At 38.7% G+C, this 16,729-nt stretch overlaps 1 protein-coding gene across 1 annotated transcript in view; it reads right to left on the reverse strand.

The window, feature by feature from the left end:
* Positions 1-221: 221 nt before the first annotated feature.
* DPP8 (dipeptidyl peptidase 8) overlaps positions 222-16,729 on the reverse strand; it is a 58,314-nt gene continuing 41,806 nt past the window's right edge. Inside the window, exons 10-15 of the mRNA XM_004374671.3 lie at positions 13,317-13,462; positions 8,949-9,095; positions 7,563-7,715; positions 6,199-6,341; positions 5,542-5,653; positions 222-2,180 (exon numbers count right to left, since the gene is read on the reverse strand). Coding sequence (XP_004374728.1) covers positions 2,058-2,180; positions 5,542-5,653; positions 6,199-6,341; positions 7,563-7,715; positions 8,949-9,095; positions 13,317-13,462 — 824 coding nt within the window. The 3' untranslated portion in view covers positions 222-2,057. The remainder of the gene's footprint in view (positions 2,181-5,541; positions 5,654-6,198; positions 6,342-7,562; positions 7,716-8,948; positions 9,096-13,316; positions 13,463-16,729) is intronic.

Consider the following 16,729-nt stretch of genomic DNA (forward strand, 5'->3'; position numbering starts at 1 on the left):
TTCAAATGAATACTGTCTACAAGCCACTGTATAACATAGCTACTTTACATACGACATAAGAACAAATCCTTAGAGGCCAACTAGTCCAAAGGCAAAAACCACTCTCGATAGTCAGATACATACTTAAGTCACAGGGGAAAATACTTTCTTGGGGAAAAAAAGTTACCCAAATCAATTTAATTTAACATTGAAAAAAAATATAAACAAATCTTGGTATGGGGGAAAATATCATAAACATGAAAATTAATATATACACAGATAATAAGGAAAAGTATTGTATCTATGATACAGTATAAATATACAAACAGTAAAACCCAATCTCCTCCCCAAGGGCAGAACCACCAGGTCACCCTGCCATTTCTGGGCTGCTGCCACCTCCCACCTGGCCTTCAGCGATCAATCCACCTCTGCCAGAGTCACCATCCTTACTAACGGAGCTGTGCTCTCTGTGGAGGAAATCTACTCTCTCTCTAGTGGTGTGGAGGAAATCTACTCTCTCTCTAGTGGTGAGAGAAAATAGAGAGTGATTTTTCTTGGACTGTTGCTTAAAAGTACTGGTAACAACTTTCCAAACACCGAGTCTTGTGTGATTAAAGCGTCACATCCATAGATGCCTTCTTTGCCACTGGCTCCAACGGGACCTATGCAGTACCCCCAGACTCCAAGAGGACAGATTCCAATCAGCACCTGAAAGCCAATGAGCTTCCTTAACAGTCTAGTGTTAGAGAGAGGCCAGGAACATGTCATGGACATTCAGGGAAACTGTTCACAGGCTTTAAATACTGAAAAAGAGAGCCACGGCTTGCCGGGGATCAGCTTATGTTAAACTTGTCTTCTGGAAACCTTTTTATTTTAAGCTCCTAATATTTAAATAGCTCTTTATGCTCAAATAATTTAAAAATGAAAAAGTTTCAATTTGTAAGGTTCCAAAGTTAAGAAGAAAAAGAAAAATAATAATAAAAGTAACTCTAAGGAACTTTTCCTCCCCTGAATAAAATCAGTCCGTAGCTGTGTTGGCAAGAGAGTGATTTCTTAAACTCCCAAAAACCCAAACCTTTTTCACGAGTCTCTTTTCGTTAAATTAGGCTTCTGCTTAGTTCTTAAGCAGATCCTTGCCTCTTCCTCTCCATCAATTCCCCCAGCCCACTACGATTCCCTTCTTCTACCTCCCAAAAACTCTGCCATGTTTTAATCAGGAAATACCAAGCGGAAACAGGCGCCACTACATTTTCTGAAGAACCCGAGTGTGTACTTTTACCTTTTCCTAAGTGGGGGGAAACTGCCTGCAAATATTTAAGCTCTAATCATTTGATTAAAATTTCTCTGCCTGCAATTATCAATATTATAAGACAAATTAAATCCATGCTACATACACAGTTATTTGCCTTTATGCAAAAGGAAAAACCCACTCTGTCATACCATCAAAGAAAAATGAGAACTGTTTATACCAGATACAGTTAAACTGGTTAAAAACTGGTCAGAGCTTCAATGAACCAACATTAAGTCTTCAGAAGGCCGCTAAGTTATCCTTGAAAATCATTACTGACTGGTTAAGCCATAGGTTTAATAGTGATTAGTTCATAACATGCTGGTACACCCCAGGCAACGAAGCAGAAGCATCAATTACATTTAAGTGCTATCAAATCTGTAACTAGTCAGAGATTCTGGAATTGAACCAAACCAATCACTAATATCATATTTTAACAAACTCAGAAATATACTGTAAAAATACACTAATTAAATCCGTAAGATTTATAATGCTTTTAAAAGTAAAAACAGGGTAGTATGGATATGTATGCTAATGCCTTATTTCTTTCAGTAATTCTCCTGGTATTGCTGGGTCCCTTAGAAATATGTGCATTCAATTTTGTGTATGTATGGTTAAGGTATTAGATTACTACCACAAGCTGTAGACACCTGCGTGGCACCAAATTTACTTCCAGAAGCAGATGTTATGTGGCAGGTACCAAATGTGATGCTCAGTTCTCTGTTCTCTATTGATTAACCTCCTCATTTCGTTAAGCAGCATGTTTAACAGAGTTCTGCAAAGGCCAACATTATATCACTTTCAGAGCAGCCATGCGGGATCCAAGGTTTTCTTGAAGGTAGTGCAAAAGATGCAGTTCATAATGTTCTCCAGACTCAGGAACTCTTATGCTGTGTCTCTCCTGAGGATAGATCTTAACAGCAACAACAAAAGCAAAACAAAAAATAAAAAAAACAAAATATAAAAAAGAAGCATTTAATGATACATCTCCTTCCCAAGCTTCCCAGAGATATTTAACAGGATTAACAATACGGTACACAGCCTCTCCAAGATATTACACACATACAGCCGATGTAACGGCCCCTCTCCTTACAATCCCCTATATACCATTAGGCTTACAGAAGGATTTATCTGTAGACCAATGGTACTCCATGTGCGGTCTGTAGACTTCTAGGGGTCCCTGGCAACACTTTTCAAGGGATAGGTGAGGTCAAAACTACTATCAGACCAACCCTAAGGCATAGTGCCCTTATTCACTGTTGTTAGCATTTGCGCTCTGATGAAAAAGCAAGGGTGGCTGAAACCACTGGGGTCGAAGCACGAATCAAGGCAGTGACATTAAACTGTACTAGTCACTGAACTCTTCACCCGCATGCACTTGCAATAAAGAAAGGAAAACGCTGGTTTCATTTAAGTAGCGGTAAAAATGAGAATTTTATTAAATTGCAACCCTTGAAAAGGTGTCTTTTTAATATTCTGTGGTAATGAAATGGGAAGTACGCATAAAGAACTTCTGCTATACACTGAAATAGCATGGCTGTCTCAAGGAAAAGTACTGTGCAACTGAGTTGCAAGCTGAACTGCTGCTTTTTTTAAATGAAATTCCATTTTTAACTTGAAAGAATGACTGACAAACTACGGTTTTCCAGACTTGAGTATCTGGCAAACGTCTTCTCAAAAATGAATGAAGTGAGCCAGTCATGTCCAGGGCAATGCTGACAGTATTTGTTGTCAATGATAAAATTCAAGCTTTCAAGAGAAAACTAAAATTTTGGAAAACTTCTATCTACCACCATTAGCTCATGAGCTTCCCAAGACCTGAGACTTATTTTTTTTCAAAGATGATATAAATGTAGGTTTTATTATAACTAGAACCATGTTCATTTGGGGATCGAGATGTCCCATTCACAGATTATATAATTTTCAATTTCTGCATGGGAAGACAGAAATTATTTCTGCCCTATGTCATTGGAAACCCTGGTGGCATAGTGGTTAAGAGCTAGCTGCTAACCAAAAGGCTGGCAGTTCAAATCTACCAAGCGCTCCTTAGAAACCCTATGGGGCAGTTCTACTCTGTCCGATAGGGTCGCTATGAGTCGGAATCAACTCAGTGGCAATGGGTTTGGTTTTTTTTTTTAAATGTCATTAGGACATGTACTCATTTTTTTTAAAATAGTGGTACAAGCACACATAACAAAACATTTGCCAATTCAACAATTTTTACATGTATAATTCAGTGACAGCGATTACATTCTTCACGCTGTACAACCACCGCCACTGTCCTGTTCTGAATTCTACCATCATTGTCAAAACTCTGCGCCCCCTGCACAGTGACTTCCCCTCCCCCCTCCCCTCCCCTCCCCAGTAGCCACTAATAAACTTTGGTTTTATATATCTGCCTATTCCATATAAGTGAGATCATACAGTATTTGTCCTTCTGTGACTAACTTATTTTACTTAATGTTTTCAAGGTTCATCCATGTTGTAGTGTGTATCGGGACTTAATTTCTCTTTATGGCTGAGTAGGTAATATAATTTTATGTATATACCATGCTTTGTTTATCCATTCATCTGCTGATGGACATTTACGCTGTTTCTACCTTTTGGCTATTGTGAATAGTGCTGCACAAACATTGGTATACAGGTTTCTGTTTGTGTTCCTGCTTTCAAATCCTTTGGGTATATACCTAGGATTGGGATTACTGGGTCATATGATCGAGTTCTATGTTCAACTTTTTGAGAAACTGCCAAAATGTTTTCCACAGCAGCTATACCACTTTGTATGCCCATCAGTAATAGATGAGGGTTCCAATTCCTCCACATCCTTGCCAACATCTGTTGTTTTCCTTTTTTAAATCATAGCCATTCTAGCAGGGATGAGGTGGTATCTCATAGTGGTTTTGATTTGCATTTCTCTAATGGCTAATGAGTCAAAATCAACTCTACAGCAACGGGTTTTTTTTTTTTTTGGCAACGGCTAATGATGTTGAGCATCTTTTCATGTGCTTGTGGGCCGTGTGTATATCAAGAGACCTTTTTTTGATGAAATCAGTGGTATATTAATACTTTTTTATTTTTAACATTACGTAATGAAATGAGTCAACATTTGGAAGACACATCCAGATGACTGATGTATGGGTAAAAGATCCATCCGAAGTGCAAGAGCCAATGGATTTTAATGCAACAGAATATAAAAAGTTTATTAATATCGCTTCAGATTCCACACTATAACTAACATTTAAGAAACTACCAACTGACAAGTTTGGTGTAGTATCAAAGAATAGCCATAATCATCTGAAAAGGCTAAAATACTCTTCTCTTTCCTTAACTACATAATCTGTGAGGCTGAATTTTCTTTGTATACATTAGCCAGAACAACACGGCACAGAACACTGAATGCAGAAGCAGATATGAGAGAACTCAGGTGTCTTCTTTATTGAGCCAGACAGTAAAGGAATTTGCAAAAATGTAAAACAATGCTAATTTTCTCAGTAAATTATTTTTTTTTGTTTTGGAAAACATAGTTTTTTCCCCATAAAAATGTTATTTGTGTTAACATGTAATGGTTTATTATTATTTTAAGATCAATTAATAAACCTTTTTTTCAGTGTTAATATCTAATCTGATATAACCCACACTGACAAAAGCTCTTTGGGATCCTCAATAGTTTTTAAGACTGTAAAGGGACCCTAAGACCCTAAAACGCTGGAGAACTGCTGTTACAGACAAATGTCTCAGACTCTACCTACATAAATGTCAACTGAAATACAGAAGGGAAACACTTTCCGTTTCTTACGGACACAGAATTTGAGGAAGGAGGAAAAAAGCGTTTCTCGTGAACTATTGTTTTTTGAGCAATGGATCAATGGAGGAGGGTGACCTGCTGATTTGGGCTCTAATGCCAATGCAAAATCAAAGGGAGAAAATGAAAGGATCATGTAACCAGGCCTAAAAACCCTTTTACAACAATTGAATCAAGCAGCATTTCCTTACCCTTCAAAGGGAAAAGAGGAAGCAAAGGAAGACAGTAAACGGACTGACTCCCTGTCATCTTTTCCGTGCTTACACAAGTCATGTAGCTGGACAGACCAGTCTTGCAGCCTGACTTCAACAGAGTCTGCACTTTTATCCAACCAGAAGGGCTACTGACTATGTCTATTACAGGGTGGTCACAGTTGAAAACGTAGCTTGCTTTCTTCCACAGTTTTATCAGATTTCAAAGCAATCAATCATGGATCACTACTTCGTTTATTAGAAAATGCAGAATAACTCACCTGCAAATCATATGGCTTTCCAGCCCTCACTAAAAAACTCAGTAATATACTGGTGTGTGCAAAATGGACATTCTCATCCAAGAACCCATGCAAGAGGAGTAAACGATTCGGCCTGGAGAAATGGAAATATCAAGAGGATTAGACAAAATAGTAGAGTATTTGCAGAAAACACTTAAGTCACTTAAACTAATCACACTTAACTATGTTAACTTCCTTTTACTATAACGTTAGATTAAGGACTCAACGTTCTTAATATTAAATTTATAATCCATTAACCAGATTTTACATGTAATGAAAGATTAAAAGAAAAAAAAAGATCACGTGCCCAATTTCCTGGGATATTAGCACACATTAATAATTATAACACATTTCTAGAAAAAGACAAATTATAAACACTATTTGTAAAATAAGCAGAGACATAATTTTTTCCATCCTGAAGCAATTGCTTTAAATACACTTCTTATAAAAACAAATTATATGAACTGATCTGTAATGAAGCAAGTACTTACTCAACTTTGAGAAAGAGCCATGCCATGCTGGTATTCCATAAAATATTAATCTTAGTTTTTCATTATTTGTAGTTTTCATTATTATTAAAGACATTTTAAATAAATACAATTGTAAATTTATAATCTTAATTTGAAAGCTTGAACTTACTCAGAAGGGAACTTTTCTGCCTGCATGGCCACAGATCCTAAGTAATAGCCCTGCTCATTCTGGTCAGGATGGCCCATGTAACGTTCCGTGTATCCCGTATCATAGAAGATCCACAGCGTGACTGGGGCCCCAGCAATAGCGACCTGTATAAGCCAACACTGACAGTCAAGTGTGGTCCAGAAAATGAGGGATAGCAAGGAGAACTTAAAATTGCAAATTTACAGGCTAAAATTATCCTTAGGCTTTAGCCCCATGACAGGGACATATATGGTCTCAGGCAACTGAGAAAATCAAAGGGTAGCGCCAAGGTCAAGGATTTGATACTTTGTGAGTCAGTCAGCTTCATGTTCCGTCGTGCAGCAAACCATACCCCTCATCTGGGCTAGCTGGCATGCAAACGTGGGCCCCTTCGTTAGAGAGGAGGCTGAACTAGAGCCTATGAATGGCTCAGGGTAAACTCATTCCTGCTATTGGGAAAAAAAGGTGTGAGAATTGTCAGCTTTATAGAGGAAAAGCAGCTACTTTTTTCAGCCTCTGTTGGCAGTACAGAATTAAAAGTTATGAATGAAATATATTGAAGTACTAAAACTGGTCTCATTTTAAGGCTCTCACACAGTTTTCTATTTAAATATTCTAATTACTTTCTCAACAGCTGCAGGCCTGGGAAAATCATGGTAGTTTGCAGAATTAGTTTTGTGGTTATTATAAAGACTATTTGAATATACACACAAGAACAAAAGGCCTATCATTTTTATTCTTAAAAATAAAACATGATTTTTTACTATAAAAGTCATGTTTTTGGAATATTAAAAAAAGAAAAACACTACTCATAATTTGCACCCTCTTAACAACTGTTAGCATCTTTATGTATTCTGCTCTAGTATATTCTTCTAAGAATGTTTATATAATTATAATCATCATTTACATATTTAATAATGACGTCATTCCACACAGACTCATGGTCAGAGCCAAGCCTGTGTCTGGCTGCTGCTGAGGGTACCGTGGTGCATCCTGCCCTCAGAGCTTGCAGTCCAACAATTAAAAAATTACAATCCAATATGTATGTGTGTGTGTTTTACTAATTATGACTATCTCCCAAATCTTTGGCATATGTCTATAAATAACCAATAACTGATCACCTAGTTGAAAAGTATATGTGTGTGTGTGTGTGTGTGTGTGTGTGTTTGTGTGTGTGTGTGTGTGTCTACATATCTCACATAGCTATTAAACACACAAACCCTAACATTTCATAACAATGCCAACTCTTAAAACCTTCAGAAAACAGGCATTTTCTCATATCCCCAATTTACAGCAAATTCTATCTACCTTTATTGCAAAAACAAGCATAGGAGGCAATCACGTACCCTGAAGATATCTGACCTCTGCATTAATGCCATCAGGGAGAGGTATCCTCCATAGGACCAGCCATGGATGCCCACACGCTCTAAGTCGATGAAATCATACTGAGAAGCTAGATACTGGAGTCCTTCCACTTGATCATCAATTTCTATTTGACCCTGTCAAAAAAAGGGGCACATTTGACTGATCCACCCCGATCAATAAAAATCTCATAATAAGAGTGCTTATGAAGCTAATAAATGTTTTTACTAAAAATACCTGTAATGGTTTTAGATTGGAATTTATTATCAACTGAGATTCTGTTGCCCAAAGATCACTTTTAAAAATCTATTTAGAGATAGGGGCCTATAAGCTTCTGCTGCTAGCCTGACTTAAGAGTTTAGTTACTCCTCAGTCATAAAGTTCTTTTCTATTGCTACCTAAACTGCCCCTTGCTGTAATCATTTCCATTTGTTCTGTTGTCTGCTAAGAGGTCGGCATCTTCCTTGCAACAAGCCTTCCCCTACCCAAAGACAAAAAATTAGCCCCCTTAATTGGCTGATCGATTTAACTCCTCCTTTTTGATACTCAGGAAAGCAGAGGCAATCTCTGTTGAGGCCCTGCCCTATTTCTCCAAGCATACTACGTCTAAGAACTGAACATACTATTTAAAGTCCTATTAAGTTCTAGTTCCTACAACCACCACCCTGTCTGTATTACTAGGCCTGCCAGTGCACATAATCTCATTTCACTGAGCCAAAAACAAAAATAAAAACAAACAAAAAAAAACTTACATGAGAATACAACATAAGGTCAAAGAACTGGCTGTGGGAGAAACTCCCCATGTCTTACTCAGCATGTCCAATACACTGGCAAACACAGTAACTGCCTTACTGTGCAAAAGGAACATCGGATTCTCATCATTTCCCAAAGCAGCAGAAGGGACATGGGGCATCTCTAAAAGGTAGCATTTAAAGCTTCCTGTAGAGAGAAAGAGGCTTGTCACAAGGAAGGCACTAACCAGTTGGTTGGTTTCCCTCTTCACAGAGGACAGAACAAATCTCATTTATTCCTTTCCATAGAGTACAGGGTGCTGAAAACTAAATAATGCTGTCTTCTGGCTAAGCTGGACATCGAAAATGGAAAGAGAGGGTCTTTCTATGCATAAGTAGCTCTATCTCAGCTCCCCAAAGTTACATACAGGTAGACGTGAGCTAGCCTAGAGAGTATGGAGTTGCATCTTCCCTCCCACCTGCCAACTCCAACACGCACACAAATATACACAGACACACACACACACACAAACTCTCACATTCACAGTCCCTTCTTCCAACTCTCTCTCTGGGGTTTCACACAAAACAATGCAACAGAAAAACGTGAATTTTTTTAGAAAATGTTTTATGCTCACACACCATTTTATATTTAAAGGCGCCTTCGAATTTCAGCCCTCGGTGGCAGGACCCCCTGTTGTCTATCACCACCACCACGTAACCCAGAGAGGCGAGGGTATTCAAGCGGAAGTACTTGACTCCTTTAAACCGATTATTCACCAACTGCACCTGAGAAGAAATACAACTTCAGTGGAATTTATTATGCGGTCAGCATACAAAAACGAGAGAGAGGCAGAACTCTGCAAAAAGGAGAAAGCCCAATTTTTGGTTATTTTGTCTTTTAATATACAATTTTTAAGTCATTCATTCTCAAAATAACTTAAATCTTTTCACGTTGATGTTGCCGCTTGTGTAACTTTACACTCAAGACGCAGGGTGATTGCTGCACAACAAGAGACTTTACAACCATAACCCAGATGCTAATTACATACAAGACAAGAGACTCGCTCCGTCCAACAGAAATAGTTACAAAAATGATGACTTCTACCCTGAAGAAGAACTGTGTCATTCAAACAACAGCAACAATGATAAACAGATCCTCCTCCCTCCCCAGCCACCTCCTCGGAGCTCATCTCTGACTAGCAGTGGCAATAACTTAATATTCGAGTGGAGCACTGTGGCCAGTCTGGCTTCTTTTTTCCTGTGACACAAATCACTGCAATAAAGTAGGAAAATTTTTAAATGACTTTACCACCCTACAGACTATACTTCACAATGACTGAGAAATGAAATGTAATTTAGTGCTTCACCAGGAACAGGATATCTAGTGAAAAGAGGACTATAAATAGTGGACAGAAGGTTACAAAAGTTCAAGGTCTCGTAGACACTAAGATAGATATTAAATAAAGAAAGGTTCTGGCAAAATGAGAAAGAAAAACATTTTCTCTGGCTGAAACCAATGGAATATTATGTCACCTAGGAGTTAAGTAAGAATTAACACTATCTTAACAAAAAAAAAAAAAAAACTATTGAGCATTTGCTGGGCTAATTGTGCAGCAGATAAAAGAACCCTCTCTTTTTGCACTTTTGGATGTTTAGCACCACAACTGCCAAGCTGGCCTTCCTGCTTCTATCCGTGCTCTCCTCCAGTCTGTTACTTGGCAGCAGTGATCTTTTAAACATGGAAACCAGATATGCCTTTGCTGCCTGGCTCCCTCCAACAGCTACCATTACCCTTAAGAATAATGTCTGAACTCTTTACCATGGCCTTTGAGACCCTCCATTATCTGGCCCTGGCTTTCTCTCTGACCTCATCTTATACTAAGACCCCCTTGCTCACTGCGCTCTAACCACACTGGTCTCCTTGTTATGAACACAGCAAGTTGGTTCTCACTGCGGTACCTTCACAGGTAGGGTTACCACTGTACGGAATGCTCTCCCCTCAGATCTTAACATGGCTCATTTCTTCTGATCCTTTATATCCTCAGAGAGGCCGTCCCTGATCTTTCTATTAGGACAGCTCCCCACCCCATCTTAGTCACTTTGCTATCCCTTTTTCTAGCTTAATTTCTTCATAGCATTATCTGAAGTTGTATCATTTATACGTCTACTTGTCTATTACCTGCCCATTAAGCTCCATAGGGGGTGGGACTTTAGTCTGAGTTGTTCACTGCAGAATCCTTACTGCCTAGAACAGTACCTGGTACATAAGAGGGACTCAATAACTATTTGCTGAATGAATAAATAAAAAACAGAGATGAGAATGACGTTTTCACTTCCTACTTTGGGAGGAAGTGGTTTGATGGGCAAAGGTACTTGTTTTTAAAGGGAGGAAGCTGAAAAAAAGAAATACTAGGCATGGAAGAAAACAATTACGGAGCATTTAAAGAAAACCCATTCCCTTTGCTTTGAGTGGATCCCGACTTACAGCGATACTACAGGACAGAGTAGAACTGCCCCCATAGGGTTTCCAAGACTGTAATCTTTACAGAAGCAGACTGCCACATCTTACTCCCACAAGCGGCTGGTGGGTTTGAACCACCGACCTGTTGGTTGGCAGCCAAGTGCTTTAACCACTGCGCCACCAGAGCTCCTATCAAGCATAGAAGAAGGCCTCAATTGCCTGATAGGAACACTTTCTCCCAGAGCCCACATTTCAGCCTTTACAACCTGGAGGCCTGCTGCTTCTTGAAGAAAGCACTTCAACATAATGAATGCCCTTTGGCACAGAGAATTCCAAAGTCGTCTTTAGCATCAATTCTCAAAATCTGTGTCCCACTATCACCTAGCTTGCTCTCTTGTGCATTTATATTCACATAAATGTGTCTGGCACATAGGAAGCACCATAAGCATCTAATAAACAAACACTTAAAAATCTACAGCTGTTATCAATGGAGAGTTTAAAGGCTGGAGCCTTGATGACTTTAATGGAAAATATGTGTTGCTTTTCTTGTGTTTCTTTTACTTTACTCTTGTCTGATCTACAGAAATTGTTGCATTTAGTGATAAAGTAATGTATTTAATGTTAGGTATTGTGACATTGTTGCTGCTTCAAAGGATGCTCACTTTGACCATCCTGCCTGAAGGTACACTAAGAAAGATCACACAAACATCTCACTCTTGTAAGATTTAATCAAACTTCGCAAGGCCATGGTGAGTTACTAGAAAGCCTGGTCTTACATTAAGAAGTCTCTTCACAATTAACCCCATAGAGTCATCAGGCAAGGGGCCAAATGATCTCAAAGTGGGCTGAAGTGCCAGAATCACCGTATCAGGCAGCATCCCATGGGGAACTGGGCCTGGCAAACTGAACACGAGATACATTCTCCTATGACCTCACCAAATTTGAATGCTTCCAAAGAATACTTTGAGAAAGATATCAACAAATTATCCTTTGTCATCTGCAGCTTTTCAAAAACCACATGTTGAATTCATTTTTAGCATTTCAGATATGATTATTTCTATAAGTGCAAAAGTACAGCTGTATTCATAAAGTACTCCAAACTATTTTGTTTTAACTGTACCAGCTAAGACTTTTTAAACTAAAAAAGACTTAATACAAAGAAATTTAAAACAGAAATTACAGGACACTATCAAACGCTTTGCATGTCTTGTTATATTACTTCGATAGTAAGGCTTAGTAAGAAGGGTGTCCTTCCCGGTGAAGAAACGATCTATCTGAAAGACACCATAAAAACTAGCTGGTTCCATTTTAAGACCAAAGGACTCGTTATATCAGTAATTAATTAAGTTTACAAAGATTCTTGCTTTAAGACTAAAGGACTCGTTATATTAGTAATTAATTAAGTTTACAAAGATTCTTGCTTTAAGACTAAAGGACTCGTTATATCAGTAATTAATTAAGTTTACAAAGATTCTTGCTTTAAGACTAAAGGACTCGTTATAACAGTAATTAATTAAGTTTATAAGATTCTTGCTTTAAGTTGTTAAGAAGAGTCTAACTGAATGCTGTCATAACTTATGTGTAGATGACTACGCTATGAATGTGAATCATGCTTGCTTTGTTTATAAACAATTTTAACGGTGGCAAAGTGATTTAACTGATCATATATGATGGTCATCCCAGAGATTTTATGGCTTATGTAGTTAGTTAGTTAGTTAGTTATTTCATTCATTCATTCATTCATTCATTCATTCATTCCTTGGACGACTTCGTATCAAGATACATTTCCAGATACTGAATAACTGGGTATAATTATAAAAGATATTTCCTGAGACCAAGAGTTGTATTATCTTGTAAGAGTTGTCCTATGCACTGTAATTATATTCTACTTCTGGAATTTCTTCAAGCGTTCCATGTAAAACATATAATCAGGAATTTTTTTTTAAATTACCAATTAACCAATTCACCTACCCATAATACTTTACTGACAGTGAAGAGCATCTACTTAATACTCACATGCTAATATTTCATCCAGAAAAACAAAAATAAAAGTGTGAACTTCTTCCAGTGCCAAAGAGCAGTACATCAGTCAATTACCTGAACTAGCCGATAAACGTATTCTAGGCTGCTTGAGAGACGGAGCCTTAGAATGAGAGGAGATTCCCTAGGCTACCAAGGCTTTCTGAAACATCTGTTGAAACTCTCTTTATCGACCAAGAAATTTATTTAATTTGATTTCCCAAACGAGTTTCCCTATATAGAAAGCAACATATTTACCCATGACACAAATATTCCAGTCCCCATGACAGTTACAGTTCTCAATGTAAATTAAGAAATTGTCTGATTTACAAATCAGCCATCTAACAAAACCCAGCTTCTTGAACTCCTAAATGAAACAATGAGAACATAAGCCAGAGCTGAGAACAGCGGAGGCCCAACGATGCTTAAAACCCCCACCTAAACAAACTGACTAGACATTTAAAACACAAATGACCTCAATTATACGTAATACACATGTATGTATATATGTACTTAAACATGCCCACCTGAGGACCCCCATATATGAACAGCACAGTGGGGTATTTCTTTCCAGGTTGCAGATCATGAGGCTTGTATAGCATCCCATACAATGTAAATCCAGTAGTACTTTCAAAAGAGAAGATTTCCGGAGGGGTGTAGTCAGGAAGAGGACCTGGGAGGAGGGAACGCGCAAAGGGTGTGAGAGGCGTCCTGTGGGAGTTCTATGCCCAAGAGCAAGGCAGACGACACCGCACACCCAGACCCACATACAGGTAACTGCCAGTCCCTTCAGGTGACAAGCTAAAAATTAAGCAAGAACATTCATCTTAAAAAAATAAATCTAATGAACATATCAAACTATCTATTTTAGAAGCAGGCACAGAGTCTTCTGAATAATCCTTGAAGCCTGGTAGGTATTTACACCCAAAATGGGACAAACACTGCTTGGTTCAGCATAACTCACTGAGAGTTAAGCCACATACCTGATGAGAAACTGGAAACACAAATCTAACTTAGCCAGTTTCACCTGCTCATGGCAGGTGCTCAATGAACATTTGCTGAATTACAGTGATCATTAGAGAACAAACCCAGTCAGAACACAGGAAAAATAAAGCCATGATCAGACTCTGGTTCACCAAAGTTATACAGACCTCTCCTAAGCGGATGGTGTTACAGTCTAAGCAGAGATCATCATATTACAAATTCTGCTGGTGGACATTAAAACATACCTACACCCTTTGATACGACATTAATTACACTAATGGTGGATATTACCAGATATCGTTGTTGTGTGCCATCGAGTCGATCCTGACTCATAGTGACCCTATATGACAGAGCAGAACTGCCCCAAAGGATTTCCTAGGCTGTGATCTTTACGGCAAACTGACAGGTCTTTTCTCCCACAGAGCCACTGGTGGGTTCCAACCGCTGACTTTTAAATTAGCAGCCAAGAGCTTAACCACTGCACCACTAGGGCTCCTTTAGCAGATATTAGTGAATGAAAATACTTAATCAGGAAAAATGACTTGGTGTAAAATGGGTTAAAAGGTACATGAAGTTATTTGTTTCAGAAATTAAGCCTTTTAAAAAGAGATAATTCACAGGGCTCCTCAGCCCTATACAAAGTGTTTTTACCTTTTAGAACATGGCCATTGCAGAGCAGTTTAAAAGATGAAAAGGGCTACCAGCTGGTTATTCCCCAAAGCTGCAGCTTCCCTGCTCTTACTAGGTCTTACTAGTCAGTATACATTATCTTCAAGCTCATCTGTTTATCTGGAAAATAAGATCAAAACAGTCAAGGTATCAGCTAGGAAACTGGATGCTATCATCCAAACGTGAATAACATCACCGAGTTTCCTGATACCTTGACTGTTAATTTAATCTTATTTTTAAAAAAGGTCTTCCAGACCTGCTCCTGCCTGGAGTGGGAATAAAACATTTTCTTAGTTGATAGAACTGGATGGGTGGGCTCAATCAGGAGAGCTCCGCAGCTCAGGAACAGCAGTAGATGGGAAGACTGTTGAGGAAATGAGGATGTATGTCACAGGTGTAATACACTACTGTACTAATTCTATTTAAGGTCAGGTACAGGGAAAATCCACCACTCATCTGTCAGTCTGTCATACTGTGGTGGCTTGCTTGTTGGTGAATTTGAAATACCAGCAGGGTCATCCATGGACAGGTTTCAGCAGCGCTTCCAGACTAAGGCAGACTGGAAAGAAGGACCCGGCGATCTACTTCCAAAAAATTGGCCAGTGGAAACCTTATGGATAGCAGCAGAACACTGTCTGATAAAAAGTGCCGGAAGATGAGCCCCTCAGGTTGGAAGGCACTCAAAAATATAACTGAGGAAGAGCTGTTTCCTCAAAGTAGAGTCGACTTTATGACGTGGATGGAGTAAAGCTTTCGGAACCTTCATTTGCCAATGTGGCATGACTCAAAATGAAAAGAAACAGCTGCAAACATCCATTAATAATCAGAACATGGAATGTATGAAATATAAAATCAAGAAACACTGGAAGTAGTAAAAAATGAAATGGAATGCTTGAAGATAGATAGCCTAGGCATTAGTGAGCTGAAACGGACTGGTATTGGCCATACTGAATCAGACAATCATGGTTTACTACACCGGGAATGAAAAACTGAAGAGGAAAGGCATCACGCTGACCATCAAGATCTATCCTGAAATACATTGCTGTCAGTGACAGGATAATATCCATACACCTACAAGGAAGACCAGTTAATATGCCTATTATTCACATTTACGCACCAACCACTAATACCAAAGATGAAGAAATTGAAGATTTCTGCCAACTGCTGCAGTCTGAAATTGATCAAACATGCAATCAAGATGCATTGATAATTACCGGTGATTGGAATGTGAATGCACGAAACGAAGGATCAGTAGTTGGAAAATATGGCCTTGGTGACAGAAATGACTCAGGAGATCACAGGATAAAACTCTGCCAAGACCAACTACTCCTTCTTTGCAAGTATCTTTTTTCAACAACATAACAAACAGCAACTATACACTTGGTCCTCACCAGATGGAATACACAGGAATCAAACCAACTACATTTGTGGAGACAATGGAGAAGCTCTATATCATCAGTCAAAGCAAGGCCAGGGGGCGACTGTGGACTAGACCATCAATTGCTCATATACAAGTTCAAGCTGAAACTGAAGAAAATTGAAAAAAGTCCAAGAGAGCCAAAGTACCACCTTGAGTATATCCCACCTGAATTTAGAGACCATCTCAAGAATATATTTGATGCACTGAACACTAATGACCAAAGACCAGACAAGTTGTGGGGTGACATCAAAGACATCATACATGAAGAAAGCAAAATGTCATTAAAAAGACAGGAAAGAAAGAAAAGACCAAAATGTATGTCAAAAGAGACACAGAGTAGCTAAACTGAAAGGAAGAAATGATGAGGTAAAAGAGCTGAACAAAAGATTTCAAAAGGCCGCTTGAGAAGACAAAGTAAGGTACTATAATGAAATGTGCAAAGACCTGGAATTAGAAAACCAAAGGGGAAGAACACACTCAGCATTTCTTAAGCTGAAAGAACTGAAGAAAACATTCAAGCCTCGAGTTACAATACTGAAGGATTCTATAGGCAAAATATTGGATGATGCAGGAAGCATCAAAAGAAGATGGAAGGAATACATAGTCACCGTACCAAAAAGAATTGGTCAACATTCAACCATTTCAGAAGGCAGGACATGATCAAGAACTGATGCTACTGAAGGCTGCACTGAAGACACCGGCGAAACACAAGGCTCCAGGAATTGATGGAACACCAAACGAGATGTTTCAACAAACGGATGCAACACTGAAAGCGCTCACTCATCTATGCCAAGAAATCTGGAATACAGCTATATGGCCAACTGACTGGAAGAGATCCGTATTTGTGTCCATTTCAGAGAAAGGTGA

The sequence above is a fragment of the Trichechus manatus genome, unplaced genomic scaffold (assembly GCF_000243295.1).
Source record: "Trichechus manatus latirostris isolate Lorelei unplaced genomic scaffold, TriManLat1.0 scaffold00030, whole genome shotgun sequence".
NCBI lineage: Eukaryota > Metazoa > Chordata > Mammalia > Sirenia > Trichechidae > Trichechus > Trichechus manatus.